At 36.1% G+C, this 22,877-nt stretch overlaps 1 protein-coding gene across 15 annotated transcripts in view; it reads right to left on the reverse strand.

Annotated features, from left to right (window-relative positions):
• The window catches only part of SYNE1 (spectrin repeat containing nuclear envelope protein 1), a 316,896-nt gene that overhangs the window by 164,608 nt on the left and 129,411 nt on the right, over window positions 1-22,877 (reverse strand). For all 15 annotated transcript variants that reach the window (XM_055714587.1, XM_055714586.1, XM_055714589.1 and 12 more), the window contains 15 exons: window positions 22,023-22,651; window positions 21,153-21,332; window positions 18,704-18,854; window positions 16,928-17,086; window positions 15,991-16,173; window positions 14,018-14,119; window positions 12,066-12,269; window positions 10,893-11,100; window positions 10,051-10,163; window positions 9,175-9,380; window positions 7,952-8,107; window positions 6,425-6,716; window positions 5,554-5,726; window positions 3,173-3,482; window positions 705-869 (listed from right to left, as the gene is read on the reverse strand). In XM_055714587.1, coding sequence (XP_055570562.1) covers window positions 705-869; window positions 3,173-3,482; window positions 5,554-5,726; window positions 6,425-6,716; window positions 7,952-8,107; window positions 9,175-9,380; window positions 10,051-10,163; window positions 10,893-11,100; window positions 12,066-12,269; window positions 14,018-14,119; window positions 15,991-16,173; window positions 16,928-17,086; window positions 18,704-18,854; window positions 21,153-21,332; window positions 22,023-22,651 — 3,231 coding nt within the window. The remainder of the gene's footprint in view (window positions 1-704; window positions 870-3,172; window positions 3,483-5,553; window positions 5,727-6,424; window positions 6,717-7,951; window positions 8,108-9,174; window positions 9,381-10,050; window positions 10,164-10,892; window positions 11,101-12,065; window positions 12,270-14,017; window positions 14,120-15,990; window positions 16,174-16,927; window positions 17,087-18,703; window positions 18,855-21,152; window positions 21,333-22,022; window positions 22,652-22,877) is intronic.

A 22,877-nucleotide genomic window follows, 5' to 3' on the forward strand; every position in this document is an offset into this window, starting at 1 on the left:
CTGAGCACAAAGGAGACTGAAAAACTATCCAACAAATCTGTACTTTGATCTCAAGTATCCTGAACCTTCATCTAGTAGGCTGTTCACTGTCCCACACTCATGTTTAGAAGCAGAGTAAAATGCTGCTAGCGTGGGTATCTGAATGTAAACATCTGGCACCAGCAAAAAAATACGCAGTCTGCTTTAATGTTGCACTCAGGAATACGTAACTTGCTTGGACACCCACATGCCAGGAACGGATGCCAGGGTAGGGAGAGTATACACAGGGAGGCAGCCCATACATTCCACCGAGTTTGGGGAGAACAATCTTTGCACTTCTTTATGCATCTCCATTTCATGCAAATCAGGAAGGGCTATTTCTGACTTTGACTCAGACAAATGGAGAAAGCATATTCGGGGATGAGGACAGAGCAGTATTCATTAATCAGCTAAGCCACATCCTTCTGTGATGCCACTGGGCTTCCGCTCTTGCAAATTGTTTCCGTGTGTGCTGTGGCTAACTCAGGTCTGACTGTGCTTTTACTCCATGAGTTTAGTATGGGAAGGGAGGCGAAAACAAAACAGCTTAGAAAGCTTGCTTTCAGCTCACTGAATCACCATTTCAAATACACAAAGAACAAGATCCCACAGCTTTTTGGCTCTGGCCTATGTTAGAGGACAGGGTCTGAATTGCAGATGAAATCATGAAAGTTAAGTTATCTTACATTGAGTTTGGCCAGCTTTTTCTGTATGGTTGGTGTATCTCCAGATGCATCTGACCAGCGGTGCAGCTCTTCCTTGGCATAATGGAGCCAGTCTGTGAATTCATGCACAGCATCAAGGTACAGCAAATGATCCTTCACAATATCTTCCACTTTCCTCATTTTCTCCTATCATTCAGATGGGGAAAAAAAAAAACAAAACCCGACCATTAAAGTGCTTAAATACTGTCCTGGCTGTAAGCATGCAGGTACAGAGTGCTGGTCTGACTCCACAGTCAGAACAGAGCACAGCTTATAGCAGCAGAACACAGTGCTACACTGCACAAGATTTGGTTCAGGTTGGTCTGGACAGGCATATTCTGCTGGAGCAGAAAATGAAGAAGCCTTCTGAAAGAGTATGCAAAAATATACTTTTAACACATCCTTTAACATAAAATGTATCCTTTAATAGGTATCAAAGCTGCAGCTATGCAACTCTGGCATGCTTTTCCTGATACACTCTGGAGAGGGTCTTGCAGATAACCCATGAGTCCTCCCAGGGAGCAGCATGCTGTCAGAAAGTTAGAAGCACCAAGTCTCTGTAAATGCTAAGCAGAGTCACAGAGATGTCCTGTATGAAAACCACAAAGGAGCACTTCTGCTGTTCTAAAGTGCAGAATGTTCTTATGGTGCTGAGTCCCATTTTAATCATCAGATCAGAAGTGGTCATTGCCCCCAGCTACCCGCCTTGCAGCCCTGGAGGATGCTTTCCCTGACACAGACATGTAACAGCTTCCTGGCTCCATCTTAGATTTTTAACGTAAGCTTAAAGTGGGGCCAGTTTACCTTGCTATGAAAAGGTGAAACAATGTATTGATCTAGATTTGCCTTTGATCTGACCAAATAGATTTATTATTACATTCTTGTGAGCTAACACTCATAAATGTTTATCAAAACTAACCAAAAGTGAACTCAGCTAATCAAACAGCTTTTTACTCCTGTGTAGGTACTCTAATCTAGTCCTAAATGTCTTTAAACCAGTTTCAAACTTATCCACTTATAAATCAAACTCCAGCTATTTTTAACTTATATAACTCCACATTCAACTAATGGTTTTAAAAATTAAGTTAGATTAATAAGCCCTACTGTTCTCTCTGAAAATGATCATCATAATTTCTCAGAATGTGTCAGACCAACTAGACCACTAGCACCTCAGTTTCACGTTGCTTACACCAAAATATAGCACCAGCAGAGAGAGAGAATATAGGCAAAGTGCAACTTCAGTTGGTCTCTTCTGGTGGCAATGGCTTCTGTCAGTGGCAGTCACTGTTGTTCTCTCCCCAGGGAATGACTGCAAAGCTGTCTTGCTTAAGAAATTACATTTATCGATGCATGCTGATTTTAGGAGAACACTGCCATGCTGACTTACATTCTTTTCACGCAAGTTTAAAAGCATTGTACTGAGTGAGTCAGTAATCTTTGTATTGCTCCAGGTTTAGCTCCACTGAAGGGAGCAGAGTTACACAAGGATGAAACAGTGCTGAATCTCTAGAAACCAGATTCACATTATTTCCAGTAAAAAAAAACCAGAGAGAGCAAAAGTTCATCACAAAAAGAAAAAAGTGTTTGAATAGATGATAATTACAGAATTCATATGCCCTAGGTTTAACATTTTTCTCAACATATAATTTGTTAGATCTTCCACTAATCCTTTACTTTCCTACTTTTTTTTTTTTTTTTTTTTTATTACAGACTACAGATGAACTACCTACAGGCAATCAGCACTATTCCCAACACTTCAAAACCTGAATCACATTTCTATCAGATTACTGAATTTATATACAGTGTTTACTTCAGTCTTGCATTAGCTCTAATTATGGGGCCTTTTCTTGATGCAAACCTTCCCATTAGCTGAGAAGATTGTAACACAGAGCTAGTGTCACTCTCATGATCTGGTTGGCAGAAAGGCTCAGTGAGCTCCTGTATGTTTCCCTAGAAACCAAACAGAAAACTCATATGGCATGTGCAGTGCTTGGTGGCTTGAAACAACACAAAATACGGGCATGTATCTTTCTGAAAATAGGATTCTCTTTCTGATAATGTTTTCTGCTCAGGCAGACATTTCATTCTTCCTTTTCTAGGTAAAAAAGAAGTGCTAGGAATGAATGAAAAAGAATTAGATGAAAATAAACCTGGAAGAATGGCAGAAATACCATTGTATATATGATATTAGGAATAAAATATATGTCCTTCAGTTTTAAAAACTCATAACCATACCAGTTTCAATTCCCAAGACCTTTTTTTGCATTCCAGTGAATTTTAATAAACTATATCCAACTTTTTTATTACACCCAACCATAACAAAAGGCAAGATTATTCAAATACAGTCAATCCTTTAGTTACTAAAAAATTACAAAAATCAAAACTGTAGCTATATATACAGACATCAAACATTTCATTTACTTAAAATGGAGATCTTTCCTTTATCTTACCTTGGCTACAGTTGTGATGTCATTAAACTGCATTTTTAGTTGTTCTTGAGCTGTTTCTCCAAAAGAATTATCCTCCGTTTTCTCATACAGTTCCACAGCCTTTTCAATGAGTTGCTGTAAATCACTAGAGTGATCCTCGATTTCAGAAACAATAGCCTGGAAGTGGTCCAGCTGAGCAAACTTCTCCTTCAGACCAATCTGTGGTTCTAAAGGCTGTTCCACTCTCTGATCCAGTTTCTCTAACCACTGCTCCAGCTGGTTTTTCTTTTCCAGGTACTCATTCCACTGGCTAATGACAGAATCTAGGCAGCTTACATTAAAAGAAACATACACAGTACAGATGAGAACTTTTGAATAGTTTGAAAAAAAAAGGAGCCTGCTTATACCTTAATTTTTACATTATATGTAGCCATATATAGCATGTTTAGAATGTGCTTTTTCCTCAGTCTTGCTTTAGTTTTCTATGCAATTTACATCCAAGTTGTTCTAGAATAATTCTTGTGTGGTTTTGGGATACTACATGTAATAACCTGATACAACTGCTTCCCTGTAACAGGTTACATGAGCTATCTGTCTATCTCAGAATAATGAAAAGCACATTTCAATGTCTGTCCAGCAAAGTAAAATATAGAGCGTTACTGGAGTTCTTTATGATCGGAGCAATAAAATGTACAGCAGTCTATGAAATTATTGACAATTAAGAGATATTCTGGTGAATTTTGGAAGAACAAATCAATTATAAATAGTCCATTTACAATTTATAAGAAATATTCTCTTCTGTTATATATTGCTCCTCCTAGCAGACCACCATATTTTTCTGGGATTTATGTTGAGGAATGTAATTCTCATTCCACTGAACTTTATGATAGACATAAGTGTGGTATGGATTTAATTCAAAATGTAATGGTCTAACCTGACCTAAATAATATTTTATGACAAAAATTGGGTGAAAATAAGAATGCAGACTTAAAGGCAGTTCATTATAATTTTCTACATACAATTGTATTACAATTTTGAAGTAAGAAAGTGGCACCACTTTCAATTGAAAAACTCCAATTTACTCACAGCATGGCTCCCACCATTGACAGCTGACATTTAGGACCCCGATGTCCTAGTACTCAGATTATCTAAATTACAGATCTGTGACTTTTCTGATGCAGACCTATGAGTTTTCTGATGCAGGGGAAATTAGCTTTTATTAGAGAACTAAGGAAGAAGGATCATGCAGAAGTCTGCCAAGGGCCCATTTCTGTCCAGTAATGACTGGGATGATGGAACAGAGGGGTCTTGTAAAACCCACAAATGAAAACAACCAAGAAGTGGCTGCAGCTAGTTTGGATGACAGGATTTAAATGTATATCGGATGTTCTTCAAAATAAATTTTAAAAAGATGGAATTTGATGATGAAAATAATGCTTTACCTAGGAAGGAGAAATCAGGTCGATATACAAATATAAAATTAGAGATAACTGCCTATGCTTAGTAATGTTGAAAAGGATTTGGAGAGAGCAGAGGATAAGGAAGTTTTTTAAATTTAAACAAAATTCAGCAATATGATACTATTGGAAAGAAAGGAAAATCTTATTCTGGAGTGGATTAAGAAGGGTGTTATATGAAGCAAACAGAAAGTGCTGATACACTATTCAGAATTAATATGGTCTCAAATATAGTAAAAGATCAGTCCAGTTTCAGTTATTATCTTGTTAAGAAAAATGTAGACAAACTATTGACAGTCTGCAATCTATTGAAAAGAAACAAGGATAAAAGAGGTCCAGAAAGTATTAGTACTGAGAAACCAAAAAAATGTCTCTCTCAAACGCAGATGATGGAAGCCTTCAAATTCGTAAAATGCTCTCACACAGGCAATAAGAAAACCTTTCCATTTCTACTGAGGTTAAGACAAGAAGAAATCAATATAATATGCAAGAAAGATTATTTGGAGTGGATATTAGGATATTTTCTTGGTTGTTTTTTTTTTTAATTAAAAAAAAACATAATGAAAGACAGAACTGAGAAACCTTCCTAGAGTTTTGTATAGTGAAGGTAGATAAGTATCTGTCACATGTTCTTGGTCCTGCCCAAGTACAGGTTCAATAACTCAGGAAGCTCTTTCTAGCTTTTTCTCTGTATGAATTTGTGTGATTTCTATTTATTTTTAAATTACTGTCAAGTACTATCTCATATGAAAATTAATCTGATGGGGTCAGCTAATCTTTTTTACAGAAGGATGTAGCTCTTTCAGGTAATTTTGATTGTCTCTGATGATGCAACTTTTCCCTTACATACCAGTAATGAATGAATGGACCCCTATGTCCTGTAAGGTACCACTCTTTGTAAGCAAAGATGGAAGGTCTGACTTGTGTTTTTCCAGGGAGTTTTACCTTTGCCAGTTCACCGAGGTGCTGATGATGTCATTCCATACATCCTTCAACGTCTGTAGCTCAGCCTGTATCACCTTTTGTCCTTCCTCATTGCTGCTTCTAAGTGCTTGTTCTCCCTTGCCAATGGCCATGTTCAGCTTAACTTCACCATCACCTTTAAGTAACAGGATCTCCTGTGAGGCAAAATAAGGCAAAATACCAAATGTAACCTGCTGAGGTGAAAGCTGTTATTCTTTCAATAGCGGACACCATCTTCTCTGAGCTCATTTATTCTTGACAGCCATGCCCAGTATGAATTCCTAGGCACATTTTCTTGTAAGTGCCTGCCCCTTGCTATGTGCAAGTGATCCAGCAGTTTTTCTCACAGCCATAAAGGTTTTTCACTGCATTGGTGATCCTAAAACATTGCTCACATTGCAGTAGATAACAAGCAGGTCAAGCACTGCATAGAAAGACAGCACTGCATAGCTACAAAAAAATCTCAGGAAAGCCCGTGGTGGGATCTCCTGCACTGATGACCTTCCCAGTAGATGTTTAATCCAACCTGTTCCTGAAGACATCCTGTGACAGATATATCACAGCCTCTCTGTGTCAATTATCCCAAGGCTCCATTAGAAAGCTTTTTTGGACCTGAACACACATATTCATAGTTTGTTATTCCCTATTAAATGTAATACCTGGCTCCTGGCTCCATTAAACTTCATCCTGTTTTTCATAGCACACCTCCCAATTTGTCAAGATCACCTTCAATTCTAATCCTCTCCTCCATAATGATAGAAAGAATAAAATATGAAAATATTCATTTTCTACAGATGTGGCCCACACCCAGTATTAACCTTGACACAAAACCTCTAGCTGTATCCTTTTTTACCTGAATTTGTGTCAGTCGCCTCTCTAGTGTGTCTTTGCTACCAACAGTGCTCTCTGATGATGCCAGTTTATCTTGAACCTCTTTCACCCATGACCACATACTCTGCAATGCCTCCTCCAAAGTCAGATGTTCTTGGAGTGCAAGCTGACATGTTCGCAGCTTCTCCTTGACAGTTTTGACCATGTTTTGATAGTTGGTGAAATGTTGAGAAGCCAGGCGCACTTCCCTCCCTGCACCATGGCCTTCTTCATTTAAAGTCTGTGCCATTTCAGACAGCTTATCAAAAGATTCCCTGAAAGAAAATAATGAGACTGAAAAGCAGTTTCAGAAAGCATATGATATTGTTATAGCAACTATCAGAAGTTATGAAGGCTGCTGACATAACCACCTGCTCCACCAGTGATAGAGTTCATAGTTAACAGAAAAATGATCTGGGAGAGACTGAGAGGAAATACAAGCAGTGCGTATTGATTAATATCTTTACTTGTGTACAGAGCCATTTCTTGCAGATTTTGGTATTCAAAATGATCACACCAAAACCTTTGTGTTGCATATTTAAATTAAAAGCTAACTTAATTTTCTTTTTCACTGTCAGACTTTCCAGTTCTATGTGAACTGCTACCTTTTTGTACCTCCCAAAGCTTCAGAGAAGTTCATAGTCTTTGACACAGGTAGGAAGGCATGATGGAAAGGTCAGGCCATTTCTCCAGGATTAGACACTGACTCTGGGTTCAGTACAAGGGTCAGTAAAAGGGATTAAAACTCTGGGTTTATGCAGACTCAGTAAATCTCTACTGGATCACCCTTCCCGATACCCTGTGAATACAGGGAATTTACACCAAACCAAAATGTCTTGCATCAGTCCCAAGGGGTTGGGCAGTGACTAGGTGTTCCCTTAGCATGCTGTGAGGCATGAAAAACTGATTACTATTTCTGTTTCATCTTCACCAACCTAACAATAAAAAAAGAACGTGGAAAACCACTGTGTACTAAAAAAAGCAATTAGTCCATCATCAATTGGCTAAGTCTGAATTCTAGAAAAGATTCCACAGGCAATGTGGATGGTATTTGAGCTCTTTTATAACACCAGCTATATGAGAAAGGGGTTTTCTCCAACCTGGTTGGCTCTGAGTGTTGCAGGACAGAAAGTATGAAAATTTTAAAATGCATATAATGATAAGTTTCATTTTTACTATTGCTTTTACAAGCAATATTTTTAAGATTTACTTTTACATGCAATATTTTTAATATTTTTAAATGATGATTATTATTTTTCAGTTTCCATTTATTAATGAAGCAAGATAAACTTTTCCTAATAAGAAATGTATCAACATCAAATTTTGGACCTGGCTTCAAATTCCAGTTCCCTCAAAACTGGAAGTATCTGGATTCAGCCTCTTTTCACAAAATATATTACAATACCTTTTTCTATCTTTCACAAACACACTTTACCCCAACACTTTAGTTTCACTGTTGCTTTAGCAGAGAAAAAAGTGAGAGTATTTTAGGAAATGCATTTCATACTACCTTGAATTCAGTAACTCTTCCAGGAAATTTTCCACTTTCTGCACCTCCTTTTTCTTCTCAGGAACAAGCTGTTTGCTCTCTCCGAGTGCTTCTGTGCTTATTCTTTCTTCCATGTCATGTAGCCACAGGCCAAGTTTTTTGTGCTGATCTTCAAAGCTACAGAACAGATAAATACTCCCTTAAAAATACTTCTCAGGTGGAGTCAAGTTAGTAAGAAGTTAAGTTGGTTCTTTCAATATCCACAAGACCAGGAAAATAAAGGTAGGTATCAATTTCATGCTTCAAGAATAAGAGCTGTACACAAAACATAACTCCACGGTGACTACTAATCTAAAAATATTCAGCAGCTCTCTAAAAATGTTCAGCAAAATCATGGGAACATGAATAGTGAGAAAAGACGTCTCCAAAATTTAAAGTGACAGTGCTTTTATTTATTACTAGATTCAATAAAGTCAAACTAAAATAAAGTTTTTTCTAAATTCTTATAATTTAGTGTAAGACTAAAAGATGGTTTCAAATGGGCTTTTACTCAGTATTGACACTTACAATACCTGAAGCATTGTGCTTTCAATCTCTCCAACAGAATGTAATTGGAATCCTGAGCACTCAGAATCCAGCAAAACAAGTTCTGGCCCTAAGTGTGAAGACTTTTTCCTTACATGAAGGCACACATCTCATCTTGCTGTTTTACCCATTAATGCTACACTAACTTTGCTTTTAACTAGCCACAGTTTTGAATCTAGTTATACCTAAAAATATTTGGAACTCCCCAAATTCCAGCCCCAAGTAATAATTTAAGGGTGTTTTCTTATGAACTCCTTCAGAAATACATCCATCTGGAATGGGACAGGACAGATGCATGCTGTGTAAAAAGTGTACTATCTTCAAAGCCCAGGGCAGAACTTGGAAATTCATCACACATTTTCCTTTCAGGAAACTGCATTTAAATTACTGAGGTCCCAACTGCTGATTTGGGATTGCATGAGCTACACAGATCTTCCGCATATAAGACCCTGATCTTCCATTGTTTAACCAAATCAATACCCTTGGAGCAAGACCTGTTGCTTTGTTTTCAGCAAAGAACTTCATTTTCTCTTTAATATTTGCAAAGAAATAAGAAAACAGGACTAGAGTAACTGGAAATCATTTCAGATTGTGCCCTGTATTTCTGCAGCTGGACAATTTCATGCAGTCAATAGCTTTTGACTACTGGTGTTACTCACCTCCCCAGGTGTGAGGCACAAGCTTCCAGGGCCTTCTTATCATTCAGACACTGGTTGAGGAATTCCTGCAAGTTCTGCTTAGATTTCGCTATTTGCTCCTGAATATGGCTCACAGATGGTTTGGGTAAGCAAGCATACAAACCTTCTCCTTCCTTGCAGGCAGCATCTAACATGTTCTGTCCCTCACTAACAGAATCCAGCACACTCTGTGTAACGAAAGAATACAGTTTGAACATGCAAGATTTAATAACTAAAGATAAGCAATATTTCTATTAGAAGTGGTCAGATTTCCCCAACAAGATGACAGCCATGTCTGGCTATGGAAAAAATTCTTAGAAAACAGTTCAAATAAAATTTTATTAAGTGGTGCTAAAATTCACAGAGCTCAGTTTTCCCATTTGGTCCCAAGGCAGTCCTGTCTTTCTCTGGATAGTTTAGTTATGTCCTGAAGCTGTCACACATTTCAGGAATTAGGGCTGTTTGCAGTAGGTGTCTGGTATTTGTGTTCTGTCCCATCAAAAGTCTACACAGTTAAGATTTGACATATCAGTGTTAACCTGAAAAACTGAATAAGCAATATTATAAGAAAAAATAGGAATAGAAAAAGAAAGAAGGGGGTAAAGGAAAAAAAGATTAAAAAACAGAAACAAGAACACATGAACCTTTCAGAAATTAAATTCTGATCTCTCAGAACAGTGAACAGTTTCCACTGTACTTCCTGTACAGGACATATTGCTGTCTTAAACCATTCTTACATTACTTTTTGGAAACAAAACCAGTAAATAAGAAAGCATCTACAAATTATTTTAGAGATATAATTGGTTACATATAGCTAAATTGCTAATTACTATTTAATTTTTAATTTGTTCACTATACCTGCAAGTCATGTAGCTTTGCCTCTATGGCTTTGGTGTCTCCAGACCTGTCAGATGATTCTTTTACTGCAGCCTTCACACCAGAAAACCATTCCTGGAATTCTTGCATAGAATCTTATTTGATAAAAAAGTATAGAGAAAAAAATATGTTTTTAAGAAGAAGCATTATCCACAGTACTATACAGCTGTCCTCCACATTTTTTTTATCCCTCAGAAACAGAGTGTAAAAGCTAACAGGGTAAGTCTCATTGCCTTCAGTGACCTTGGGGACTGAGATTGATTTCCCCAGAAGTTAGATGTTTCCACTGTAAACATCCAAATTTGAACAGTTGCACTAAGCTCCCCTTTATAAGCACTGGGAAAAGACAGGCATTTTCAGCCTATGATATGTCCCAAATTATTATTAGATAATGTCTAAATTAGTATCTTAATATTTAAGATTAAAAATTCCTTACTTCTCTCCACTGACTACCCAGGGAGCACAGGAAATACTTCAGATTGAGACTTTTACTTTATAAACATCTCCATTTGATTATATACATCTCTTTATGGCAAATACACCAAGTCTGTATGCAATGGAGATGTATACTAAGAGTGAAGAGAGATGGAGTTGAGCTTGTCTATCACGTATATTACGTGGTTAAAGCTGAATTCTGTTTTTGTAAAATGCTTTGTCTTGTTGCAGTTATCAAATGAACATTTGGTAACAGGACTTTTTGAAATGCTCCATACAAAAATAAAGTTGTAATACTAAGTGAGTGACATCACTGCAAACTCCAGCAGACTCCAGAATGATTCATGGCTGCGGACTAACAGCTCATATTAACAAGCCTGAAGACTCACAGAGAAAATGTTTTTCCAAGGACTCTTGCATGCTGGCCTGTGTTCTGGAACAGAGCAGATTCACAGCTTCATACTTATTTATTAATGAAGTGACAGTGCCACCAAGATTTTCCAGTTCTACCGAGTGGTATTTGCGACAGAGGCTGTTGAGGTTCTCACGGGTAGACTCAATGCTGCTCTGCTGAAGCTGAAGGTCTTTTTGTATTTCCTGAAAATGAAGTTGCAACACAAATATGGCATTTACAAAGAACCGAAAGAGCCTCTCTTTTCCTCAAGCATTCCTGCTCCTCCCATATGCTCTTTCCTCCTATGGTCTATTGCAAGTCCTAGACACAATGAAGGGAAGAATTACTGGATCACATTTCCTGAATTTTCCAAGCAAGATGAATCCTTGAAACTAAAAAGCCAACACAAAAATGTGAAAAGTTCTATTTCTCATGTTTTACTACTCTATTAAAAAAAGATAAATTTCAAGGCATGTTGAATAGCAATTTTAGTATTTTCAGCAACGTCTGAAGGTACACCTGAGATGCAATACATTTGTATTTGGTAGGACTCGTGAATGAAAGGGAGTTTTCATCTGTTTTCATTTGACTAGAGAGCAACATTTATCTGAAAATTAAATTTGGATTAGCTATTGTATCAACATTAACGTGCTCAAGCTGCAACAATCTCCATGTGGTTTATTATGTTATGATGTCCATAATCGTATGTAATCAAGATTGTTCTAGGATGGAGACAAACAACTGCTATACATGAGGACTGAGGAGGACTTCTGAGGTAGAACTTTGTGTTGAAATTGAGCTCAGTTCAGGGTCTTTTACTGTGATGAGTTATAAGTTCATAGCTCATATTGCAAGGGAGTCAAGGGACTTATAAACATCCTGGAGTAATGACTAAAGAGTTCAATGTGACAAGAGCGGTTCTTGTCACAACAAAGACCATATTATTCATTTGCTGAAAGGTTTGTATAAAGTTAATAAATCAGAACTTTTATTCATTGGAGGAACTTCTTAAAAAGTCTAACTGTATTATTTGCTAATGTTCTAGTAGCAGTGCAGGAGGTACATACATTTTATCAAATGAAAATTAAGTATAATGCTTAACAAAAACTGATAAAAACCCAAAGATCACTGTATAAGAAAAAATATATTCATCTTCTTCAGCACTGACCTTCACTTTATTTAGAGCTTCAGGATCCAGGTTACGTGCACAGCTTAACAGCGTCTCTTCCACTTTTGTTAAAAAGTCTGTTGTTTGATCAATAAACTTCTGTAACTGCATCTTCTGAGTACCGAAATCTTTCAGAATCTCTTTTGCCGTCTCTGACATTTCTTTGGCATGTTCCAACTTCTGTCTCAAATCTGATTCTATAAACTAAAAGCAAAATGTTATGTATTAAAGCATTTAAATAAAACATTTATTATGGTGAATGTTTATTGAAAAAATGGAAGGCAGGAAAGTGACATACAGTGATCATTTTGCTCTCTTTGCATTCGTAACTAAAGATCCTTACATAAATTAAAAACGTCAACCAATCAGGATTAAGTTTTAGATATACGGTCATCCAAAGGGATACTAATCTATAAAAAGCCAGACTGCAAACTGTTGAGGTTATTACCCACCTCTGAAAAATTCAACAGTTGATATTTTTCCTTTACTAATTTGCTGTATATACAGATCATGACCTAATCACAACTAGCTACATAAAAAGAAATATCAACTAGTGAGATTTAAGATTACTAAGGCTTAAAGTATCTCAGTGTAAGGCACATTAAAATTGAAGACAATACAAAAATAACAATATTGCCCATTAACATGTTGAAAGACAGCAATATGTGAAATTAAAGTAGATGTTAGCTGTGCACATATTACTAATAAAAAGTAAATCAGTCATAATAGGGTAATATTTATAAATGAGCAATTACTGAAAATTCTATTAAGGATTTGTTTATGTCCTTAGGATATGAGCTGCTCATACTAGAGCTTAATTATTTAGCATTTGAATGTTGGCAAATAATTTGGGGATTTATATTTAGTTTGTGAGGCTTTATTTTCAAATTTGCATTTATATATCAACTAAAATTATTTCATTGTAGATATGTTTTAAATTTTTCATTGTATTTATCATATTTAGTAGTTGGAAATATGTGTGTGTTAGTTAACAGTAATATTCTAGAAAATAATTTGCTCTGTTTCACTCTGTAAGTGGACAGATATTTATTATGAAACATATGTTTAAACTTGAATTTTCTGAACCTCTCATGTAAAGGAGAGAATTTAGGAGAACATAAGCACTTCCACATAATTTGCATTTCTTTATACTATGGACCCTTGACCCTTATCTGATTGGTAATTTAGGCTTATGTGTACTGTCACAATAAAATGTGGACAAGGCTTGAGTGTTATATTAAGTTCCGTTAAAATATGATAAATGATTTTGAAATAAATATCTATGGAGATATTTCCTTGCCTGTGGAAATTGCAAAAGTTCAGCTTATCTTTTGAAACTTCTTACACTGAGAGTGAATAATCTCACATACCAATTTCCATTTGAAAACCAACATCCAAAACAGTCATAATTTGGTTCTGCATCTGCTCTATAACATAAAAAATAAGGACTTAGCCAATAATAAAAGTTCAACAGCTCACCTTCAGTGTTTGTATATTAACCCTCTCTTGTAACAGCTGGTTCAGGATACTAATTCCAATCAAATGAAGAATACTTTTGGGTTGATAAAGCAAATTAATGTATTTTACTGCATTATAATCCTTTCAAAGAGGCAAACTGTGTATGCGCTCATATGTGATGTGGCTTAACATTATGCAGTGTAGATAATATCATCTGTCTCATATATGATCAGTTACCTTATAAACTCTTTATTTCGATTTAGTAAACAAATACTGTTACAACTGTAATGTTCAATTACTTTATGGCATACTTTTTTTTTCAGAAAAAATCATTTAACTGAAGAAATTTGAACAAAGAATCATTATGATACACCTAAATAGTAACTGTATCTGTCACCTTGAAAAAAAAAAGGCAATACAAGAGAGAGAGAATTTCAGGAGTCATCTCTTAGTTATTTGAGCACAACCTGGGATTACCAATATCTTTATTTTACCTGGAGATCTGCAGGAGGTTCTTGACTATGGGTTAGTTCTTTGAGATCTGAAATTTTGGAACTAAGCTGCTCCAACTTCAGTTCTTTATCCTTGACTTCAGACTGTAAAAGAGATGTGGTCAAAGTTTCATATCAAACTACAAGGGGGTTTTAGACCTTCAGAATGATGCTCCATCAATTGCAAAAATGAAAGAAAATGTAAACAAAGTTTAGCAACCAGACGCAAAACACTGTTGTTCTATTACATTTTTTCTCGAAAAATCTCCCATCTCTATTCCTCTATTAGACTCAGTCCAGAGATTTTTTCCACTCCAGTAAAATAACCACACACATTTTTAGTATTTGAAATGCACCAACAGCTTTAGTTTCTTAAAACTGGCTGAATAAAATGGGAATGCCATTGTTTATTCAACTGGAAAAATCTACTGTGGTTGTTAGGTTCCACTTAATGGCACGCAGAATATAATACACGTGCTTTCTAGTTTTTATTACAAGGAAGCAAGCTCTCAGAAAAAAAGTTAGACACAGAAATAAATTTTAACCTCAAAAGGGAATTTAAAAGTGCTATGATATATGAACTGACATATCTGGACCTTGTATTTATTGTTGTCACATGGATCCAAATTATAAAGAAATAGTCTAATTATTTAAAAAATAATAGCAAAGTGAGAAAAAAATAATTTGTATAATTGTAGTTCTGAAGTTTTAGGCAAGTAATTTGTGTGTGCATCCCATTACCCAAACTTCCTTTTCTAAAAAATTCAAACAGATCACTCCAATTAAAACATTGGACAGTGAATTTCAGAATTAAATTGCTGCATTTAACATCTGCCCTGAATGTTAGAAGTTCAGGTGGCCCCAGAAGAATCCTCAGGGATTGTTTTGTGCTAGGGAGGATATAATACTAGGTGACTGATCAAGAAAGGGAGCACTGCTATCTATGGACCATATAAAAAGTACACTGATTATTTTTGTCCATGCTTACTTATTTCTGATTGCTGAAAGGGCAGGACCCTTCTGTCAGTGAACTGCCTCTCCTCTCACCTTTGCAAAATAAAGTGTAAAAACAGTATTATGGACTATGCATTCTGTGACTATAAATGTACACACAGTGCTCATCTTCTGCTATTCTGGCCCTCCTGTAAATTGGTTCACCTGTGGTTTGGGCACTGGTGGCTCTTACTCCAAACAAGTTTTAATAGTGATGAACTTAGGTGGTCTGATTGCTATACTGATCTGAAAGACATTAGGTGAAGTTTGTCCTGAGCAAGATATTGATTTAGCACCATCTAATGTTCTATCATACTACTTGTATATGCTTACTGTGCATCTTCTTAGGGACCTCATTATTTCAAGTGAAGTAGAACATGGCTAATTCTATGGTTGATCTTTCAACCATATGGCTGTATATTTCAAGCCAATAGAAGCACAATGCATTCTGAAAACTCGCTAGATTTTTAAAACACTCTAACACTATACAGAAAAGAAAGACATCTTACTGAAATTGTTACAACCTGACAAAATTTGCCCTCCAGTCCAGCATTTTTTTTTAATTTATATATTTTTTTTTGGTCTGGAGCACCTACCTTCTTAGATGAGATTTTAGAAACTACTCATTATTTGCTTAACTTCAGCTGAAGCTGACTAAAATTTCCATCAGTTTCTACTGGAACAGAGTTCAGTCCAATGCCATGCTTTTTTAAATTTCTGTGCTTGTAAGAACACATCGTCATGTACTGCTAGAGCCAAAATACGGAGTTTAGATTTAGTAAGAGACGTGCCATTCTTGTTTCTGTCCAAAGGAAACAGCTTCAAAAAAGGCCTGGAATGCTCTCAACTAGCCATTGGGTTAGTGGTACCACTGCTGGAAGAGGAGACATAGTGGTCCACAACAGCACAGCCTTATCTATGCGCCTGATATCACTTGAGATTTTAGTCCAGGACATTGTTATCACTGGTTTATGGGTAAGCACCTGGAAGTCTTTCAGGAGGACCTGCATTCTCTGACTGTTACTCAAGTTGCTGATGCCTTCATTCAGTTGAGAAATGCACTTGTTGCACCATCCATCCATTTCATTTCCAGTTCTCAGGATGTCATCCCATAGAGACACACTTACATTCAGCCGGTCAATGTTGTCTTCAATTCTTTCAGACACCTTTTAGGAGAGGAGAATGTGCCAATACCATTAACAAATTACTTTTAGATTTCTTTATTTTGCAGCCAATTGTAAGACAACTGCATCAGAAATAGCTAGCAAGCCAAGGTTGAACAATTTCATAGTGTTAGGTCTAAGTTCTGAATTCTAATTTAGTTACCCAGATCATAAAATGAACAAAAAACATATGTGACTGCTTCTAAAATTGTGTATATTTTTTTACTAGGAAAAAGGTTTATGTTCAAATAAACCTTATATTTAAAACTAGCTACATTGATCTTTCTTATGTAATGTTGGAATTTCCAAAGTTCTATAAATATGAAAATGTAAAATACTTGCTTTTATATCGTGTTTCTTTGCTATAATATTGTCTTCCTCAACATATTTGCATATTTTATGTTGTAGCTTAATACAATTTACTGACTAATTTATTTAGTCCAATTGACTTTAATAAAGTAATTCTGGCATATATTAGGTGAGAATCCAATCCTTGGATTATACTTGGAAGTGTGCACTGAGCAAATTCACACTCCTAACATTCATACATTGTTAAAAGACATTGGTTTAAATCTGTCAAATGGATTTCACAACTTTGTGTGTACAGTGGATGCCAAATCCCTACGATTAACTCTTTGTGATATACTTCAGAGAAAACTTTACTGAACAACTGCACTCTAAGATCCTAAGGAAATACTAATACTGTAACCTTCGCCAACTTAAAAACTGTATTTGCATATAAACACCAGATTCTTACATCTAGCCATTTGTCCACCGTACAGTTCATATCTGTTTTTACCGCAGTGGAGTCGCAGTTATGCACCCTTTTCAATTCTGCTAACAAATGTTTTCCTTTATTGGTGAAAGTATCCAGGTCTTTTTGTTTATCACTCAGATCATTCTTTGCAGCTTCATGCTGTGGACATAAATAATTGCTTATTTAATAAAGCCTTGAAGAAAGAAGAAAGAAAGAAAAATCCAGTTCTCCAGACACCCATCCCTGATAATTCTCAGTTATCATACCATCTAATATTTAACCATGCCACAAAATACAGAGTAACTGACTTGGTTTTTTTTCATTAGCATAATCAAATAGTATGATTGTTCTTATAAATAAAGCACACAGGTAGGATTAATACATTCTGAATTTTCCCTACTTGGTAACCAGCTATCTTCAGGTTTTATGGCAATTTTTTTTTTTAATTATTCTTTCAATTCTTCAGATTCCACATACCTAAAATTGAATGTAAGAACCCATCGTTGACAAACTAGTATCTAAAATCAGTTCTGGAATTACAGCAGGGTAAACAGAGGATGCTGCAAACAAAATTTAGAACTGTAAATCCCGTCACTCCTAGATACTTTGGAAAACAAAAGTACAGATGTGTTCAGAAAGGAATAAGACAAAATTCTTCAGGGCTACTAAATTTGCAATTTTAGGCACAGGGAAATCTTTGAAAAACTGTCACTGAAGAGGTAACAGCATACTGAGAAAGGATCACAGGAAGCATCTCAACCTTTTTTCTTTAACCATTATCACAGATCAGCATTAGAGATAAGTTACTGATCTGGATGCAGTATGGCCATGTGGCCATGCCTACTTTATTATGGTAGGAGCTGTGCAAAATATTTATTGCTGCAACTCCTTTAGGCCTAGATATGGTCACTGTTGTAGCAGGGCATTCTCCACAGCCCAAGGCTCACATTAAGGAGAGAAATCATATGGAAGTTACATGCATCTCTTTGTTTGACTGGTAAGCTGTGTTCTATTTTTTAGTTCTAGCTAAAAAGTCTATTAAAAAAGAGGCCATAAATATGCACAGTTTAGAATGAGGTTTATATAGATCTAGCTGACAAATTTTTAATGAAGAGTTCAATAGGCTTCCAAATGAAACTGCTCTCCGAATGAATGGAAAGAGTTTAACTCAGAACTCTTTTTTCTGACAGGCTAATGGATAGCAGAATTTAGAATTTTAGAAATATGATTCAGTGAAATGAATGGAATGCAGGGATCCAAATTCCTTATCTCTGCTCAAAGGCCAGTATCAACATTGCAGCCCATGCATTAAGTCATCTTAGGGAAAGAGACAGATGTAAGAATTGCACACATCAGAAATGTGTGCAACTAGTTTTCTTTTGTTGACTTATCTATTAAAATATTACCCAATATGGGAAAACATTGAAGTATGTTGACTGGAAACATCCTTTTATACTAATGATAGGAATATACTATCATTATCTAAAGAGCAGATAACTTACACTTTCCATGTATATTAACATTTTGTATTTCTAGGTGTTAAAATTATAAATAGCAACAATTAAATATACATTAATGGATCTCACCAAGATGCTCTGAGGACTATATTATTTCCTCACCAGAATCAGTACAATTTAAACCCTGAATGTCAGTGTGACAAGAATTGACAGTAAATTCAAGAAACTTTAAACACAGCCCAAGAGCACCTTTCAAACAGAAAAATCCATCTCAATCAAAGATCATTTAAATCCCTCAAATGAAATTGTATGTAATTACCTTTGATAAAGTTCGCCTGATGTCTTCGTGATCCTTCCAAATGGATTTGATCACAGAAGCACTGTCAGCACTGTCTATGACTTTCATTACTGTTGACTTCAAGCTCTGATATTCCTTCATTAGATCGATAAGAACGCAGGAGTGTTCCTTTCTGTAATGTGAAAAGGCTGTGTTAGCACCATTTGCTGTCATGTTTCTGAAGGAAAGAGAATGTAACGTAGCGATTCACCATGGGAAAACCAAGATGCAGTGCTAAACATTTTTTGGATGGCTAAGGAATTATTAGTATTTAGGTTTTACAAATCACTGTGGGTCCATACATCACAAAGCATCTTATTGAAGAGATGCTATCTGAATCATATATATCGGATATCAAAGCAACTGACTTCAGCAAAAGAAAGAAACTGGAATTCAAGCTTCTCACTTCCTAAGTTAGCATCTTACTGACTGGAAAACACACTATAATGATTCTGGCACTCAGCTCATTTTTTTTTAACTTGTTTCTTTAACACAGAAAATACTTTTGTTTTGTACAAAGGAGCAGAAGTAAAGACTAAAGCAAGGCAAGGTAAGTCTATCTTGTCCTCTAGCTGTCAGATGCAGGCTTTTGGGTCTCAAGCATTAAATTCAACTTACCTGTCATTCTACTGAGAACAGATAACATGCTGCTAAGAACAGGGCTAATATATATTTCCACCTCCTCTTCAGAAAAGCCTATTTCTGCTCAGGCAATGAATAGGAAAAACCAACATATTCAATCCTTTTTTGGTGTTTATACTGAAGAGGGAGAAGGAAGACTAATACTTTGGATATGATTAGTTGCAGAACAGTGTGTATATCAATGAAAGGAATTTGGGAAACAGGTCATTGCCAAGAAAGAGAGGTAATCGCTTTAGGAGATGGCTCTTCTCTGAATGCTCTACAGAGCTCTTCAAAATTATCAAGTTCAGAGGGGTCTAAAATTGTGTCTATATGACAGAGAAAAAAGTTCAAAATAATTAAAATTAAAATAACAATTTAAACAAAAATTAACATTATTTTTATGTTAGAAAGGAATAATGAGGTACGTGAGAATCTTTCAGTTTTAGGTATAAAGATGGGAAGAACTACCCCAGTATGTGAAAACTGAACAACTCATTTAGCCTCAGTAATGCCTCTATAAGGCAGAGACAGCTCTTTTATGTTTTCTTTGCTACCAGGCTGGTACTGTCTAGCTTCTGGCACATGTATGCAGAAATTACTTGGGTTACTATTACCAAGGACTTCTAGAGGTAAGAAAAATGGGTTGTAGCAACACACAACATGAAATGCAAATTAGCAGCACTGCTGATGAAAAAGAGAGTGATGAACATTTGTAAGCAAAGCTACTATTTTCTTCCACTTAGTTGAGATTTATACACCTCCTAAAAATACACTAGAAAACCAGACTGAATTAATCTGGAAAAAAAACACCAGAAATGCAATTCATATAGCTGTATGTCTTTTTAAGAGGGAAATAATACACAAATCTGGTTAAGAGGCAGCATATTTACAAATATCTGTATAGTTTCAACCAAGAAAATAGAATAACAGTACAGTATATAAAACAAAGGAAAAAAACCCCCACTTTTCAGCATAAATGATTTTTTTTTAAAAAAAATAATCATCATTCCAGTAATACAACCCAGCAATTACATGGGGATCACCAAATTGCATATGCCCACTGAAATATTAGCCAGGGTTAGAACTGTTTTGCTTCTGCACTTAGACAAAATTTATGTAAACTGAGGACAATGTAGTACTGAATGAAACTAGCACTTAAAATTACCATGCAATTTTAAAAAAGAACATTTGAAGAAGTTTTCTTTAATGATGATGATTAAGCAGCTAAGACAAAGAAAAGGGTAGGTTGAAATTTTCTTTAGTTTCTTTAGTTCCTTTCTCCATCCACTTTCACTGATACAGAAAACTGGTCACAAAACTCGTATCATTGATTATACACTAATGATTGCTATGAGTCTGGTCCCTTGGGCAGGCAGAAAGACTTAAATCTAAGAATGATTTAGGACCACTAAGTAGGGCTGTCAGAAACACATAGCCAATAGAGAAGGAAAATGCTAGAAGGACAGTATGTGTTAGTTGGAGTCATAGTGAAATCTCAATGGAGATTTCTTACCTTTCAGGAGAGTAAACAATAACATGCAACTAAAAGCCCACTATAGCTCTAAGTACTGTCCTAAGGACCTATCTGTGGCTTTATTAATAGTATGATTTGCGGCTTAATTAATAATTACAGCTGGTACAAATATCCTGGTTTATACTGTGTTTTATCTTCTACTCGGTACTTAGCATACCAGCCCTGTTTTTTATTTGGATTAATATGACAAGATGTCAAGTGTAAATAACTGTGTCTCTTTTCCACACTAAAAGAACCCCCTCCTTTCTCACCTTAAGTCTAAGATCTACTTACTTTTCATGTATAACTTTCTTGGTATCTTCCCACAGAGAATCCAAGCGATTTATCTCTTTGTCAATCTCAGGAGCAAGTGTGGTATCTTTTTGGGCTATTTGTTTTGCTTTGTCCATGAGCCACTGGAGTTCATGCTGGTGAGAATGCAATTCTTCATCTAACTGGTTAAAGATCCTCAATCTGCAAGTTAAAAGGCAGGTTTCAAATATACTTTTCTTCACTTTTTTTTTTTTCAACAGAAAAGAGGAGAAAGCAAGAACAGCAGCTGCTGTTAGTGTTACTGTGCATAAAGTTCTCTTTTCCTAACATTTCCTACAATATCTTCAGAAAACAGTGTTCTCTGGATATTTTTTTCTGCTACAACTGGCCTCAGAATGTGATTTTTCTGCTACATATACAGCTATACAATTATACAGATATGCATATACCTTCACCTCAAACAGTGACTTCGAAATATACTCAATTATTTAGATTAATACTTTATTATAGTAAATGTTTTCAATTCCTTCAGCACATGCAGTCTTCAGTTCTGTAAGAGCAGAAATAGTTATGTTATATAGGATTTCTAATAGCTGTTTGGATCTTGGATTCATTTGGACAAAATAAATTTCTGAGACAAAGATTTTATTGACTATTCTTTCAATATGAAAGATCAGTGGGACTTGCTAAGTGTTCTGCTTATGTTCTCCCTCCATCCAAACAGCTCTCTTACAAAGTTTTATTAAGTACATATATGAACTCATATATGCCTGGGAAGAAATAAGGTACCCAGGCAGAAAACTCACACACGCCTCCAATGCATCATAAAAACATGTAGAGATTGCAAGCAAATAAAGAAGTGCTAATCTCAAGGTTTAATACTGGTTTTACCTTTGCTGGAGGGCTTGTAGTGTTGCCTCCTTCAGGCCCTCCTTGTCAGCCTTTTCCTCAGTATCTTCAATACTCTTCAGTAGCAGTTCTCTGCGTTCCATGAAAGATCTTCGCAAGGCTCCAAGAGCTTCTGCCTCACTCTGTTTGGTTCCCAGAAGGTTTTGAACTGCCTCCAGTTCCAAGCACAGATTATCCACCACAGCCCTGCAGGACGTCCTCTGCCCAGAAATGCTGTGTTTTAGATGATACTGGGCCTTAGTAAGGGAACCATCCAAACTGATCGCAACAGATTCCAGCTTGTTAAGATTTTGAATAACATCATTTAGTTCCTTTGCCAGTAATTCAGATTTAGCTTTATCTATATTTCCTGATTTCTCTACTGTCTGCCTCAGCTGGTGGAGCACTCCTGATGCAGCACTATGGAGCTCCAGGAATACTCGCAGCTGACCGAGAGCCTCTTGTCTTTGGCTAGTTATTTGACTTGCTTCCTGGAAGATCTGAAAGCAATCCTCAGCCTTTGCCTGCAATGTCTGTTGGTCCTCTGGGCAGCTGAAAGAACACAATTTATCTACATGTTCCTTCAGCCTTTGCAGCTGCTGTTTCTTACTTTGAACTTCTGTTGAGTGGTTCTACGGGAAAGAAAGAAAACAGGGCTGGGTTTCTTCTTCCAGTCAAAAGCTCAGAAAACATTTTAGTACTAAAGTTATGAGCAAAACAAATACTACTGAGGGGTTTTCAGTAAGAACAGTTCGCTGTTACAGTTTTGCTTTAAACTGAACAAATAATAGAAATTTGTATGTAACTGTAACAGTGTATTGTTTTTCAAACAAATAAATGACCTTGCGCCAGTTTTAG

This window comes from Falco cherrug, chromosome 6, assembly GCF_023634085.1.
Source record: "Falco cherrug isolate bFalChe1 chromosome 6, bFalChe1.pri, whole genome shotgun sequence".
Lineage (NCBI taxonomy): Eukaryota > Metazoa > Chordata > Aves > Falconiformes > Falconidae > Falco > Falco cherrug.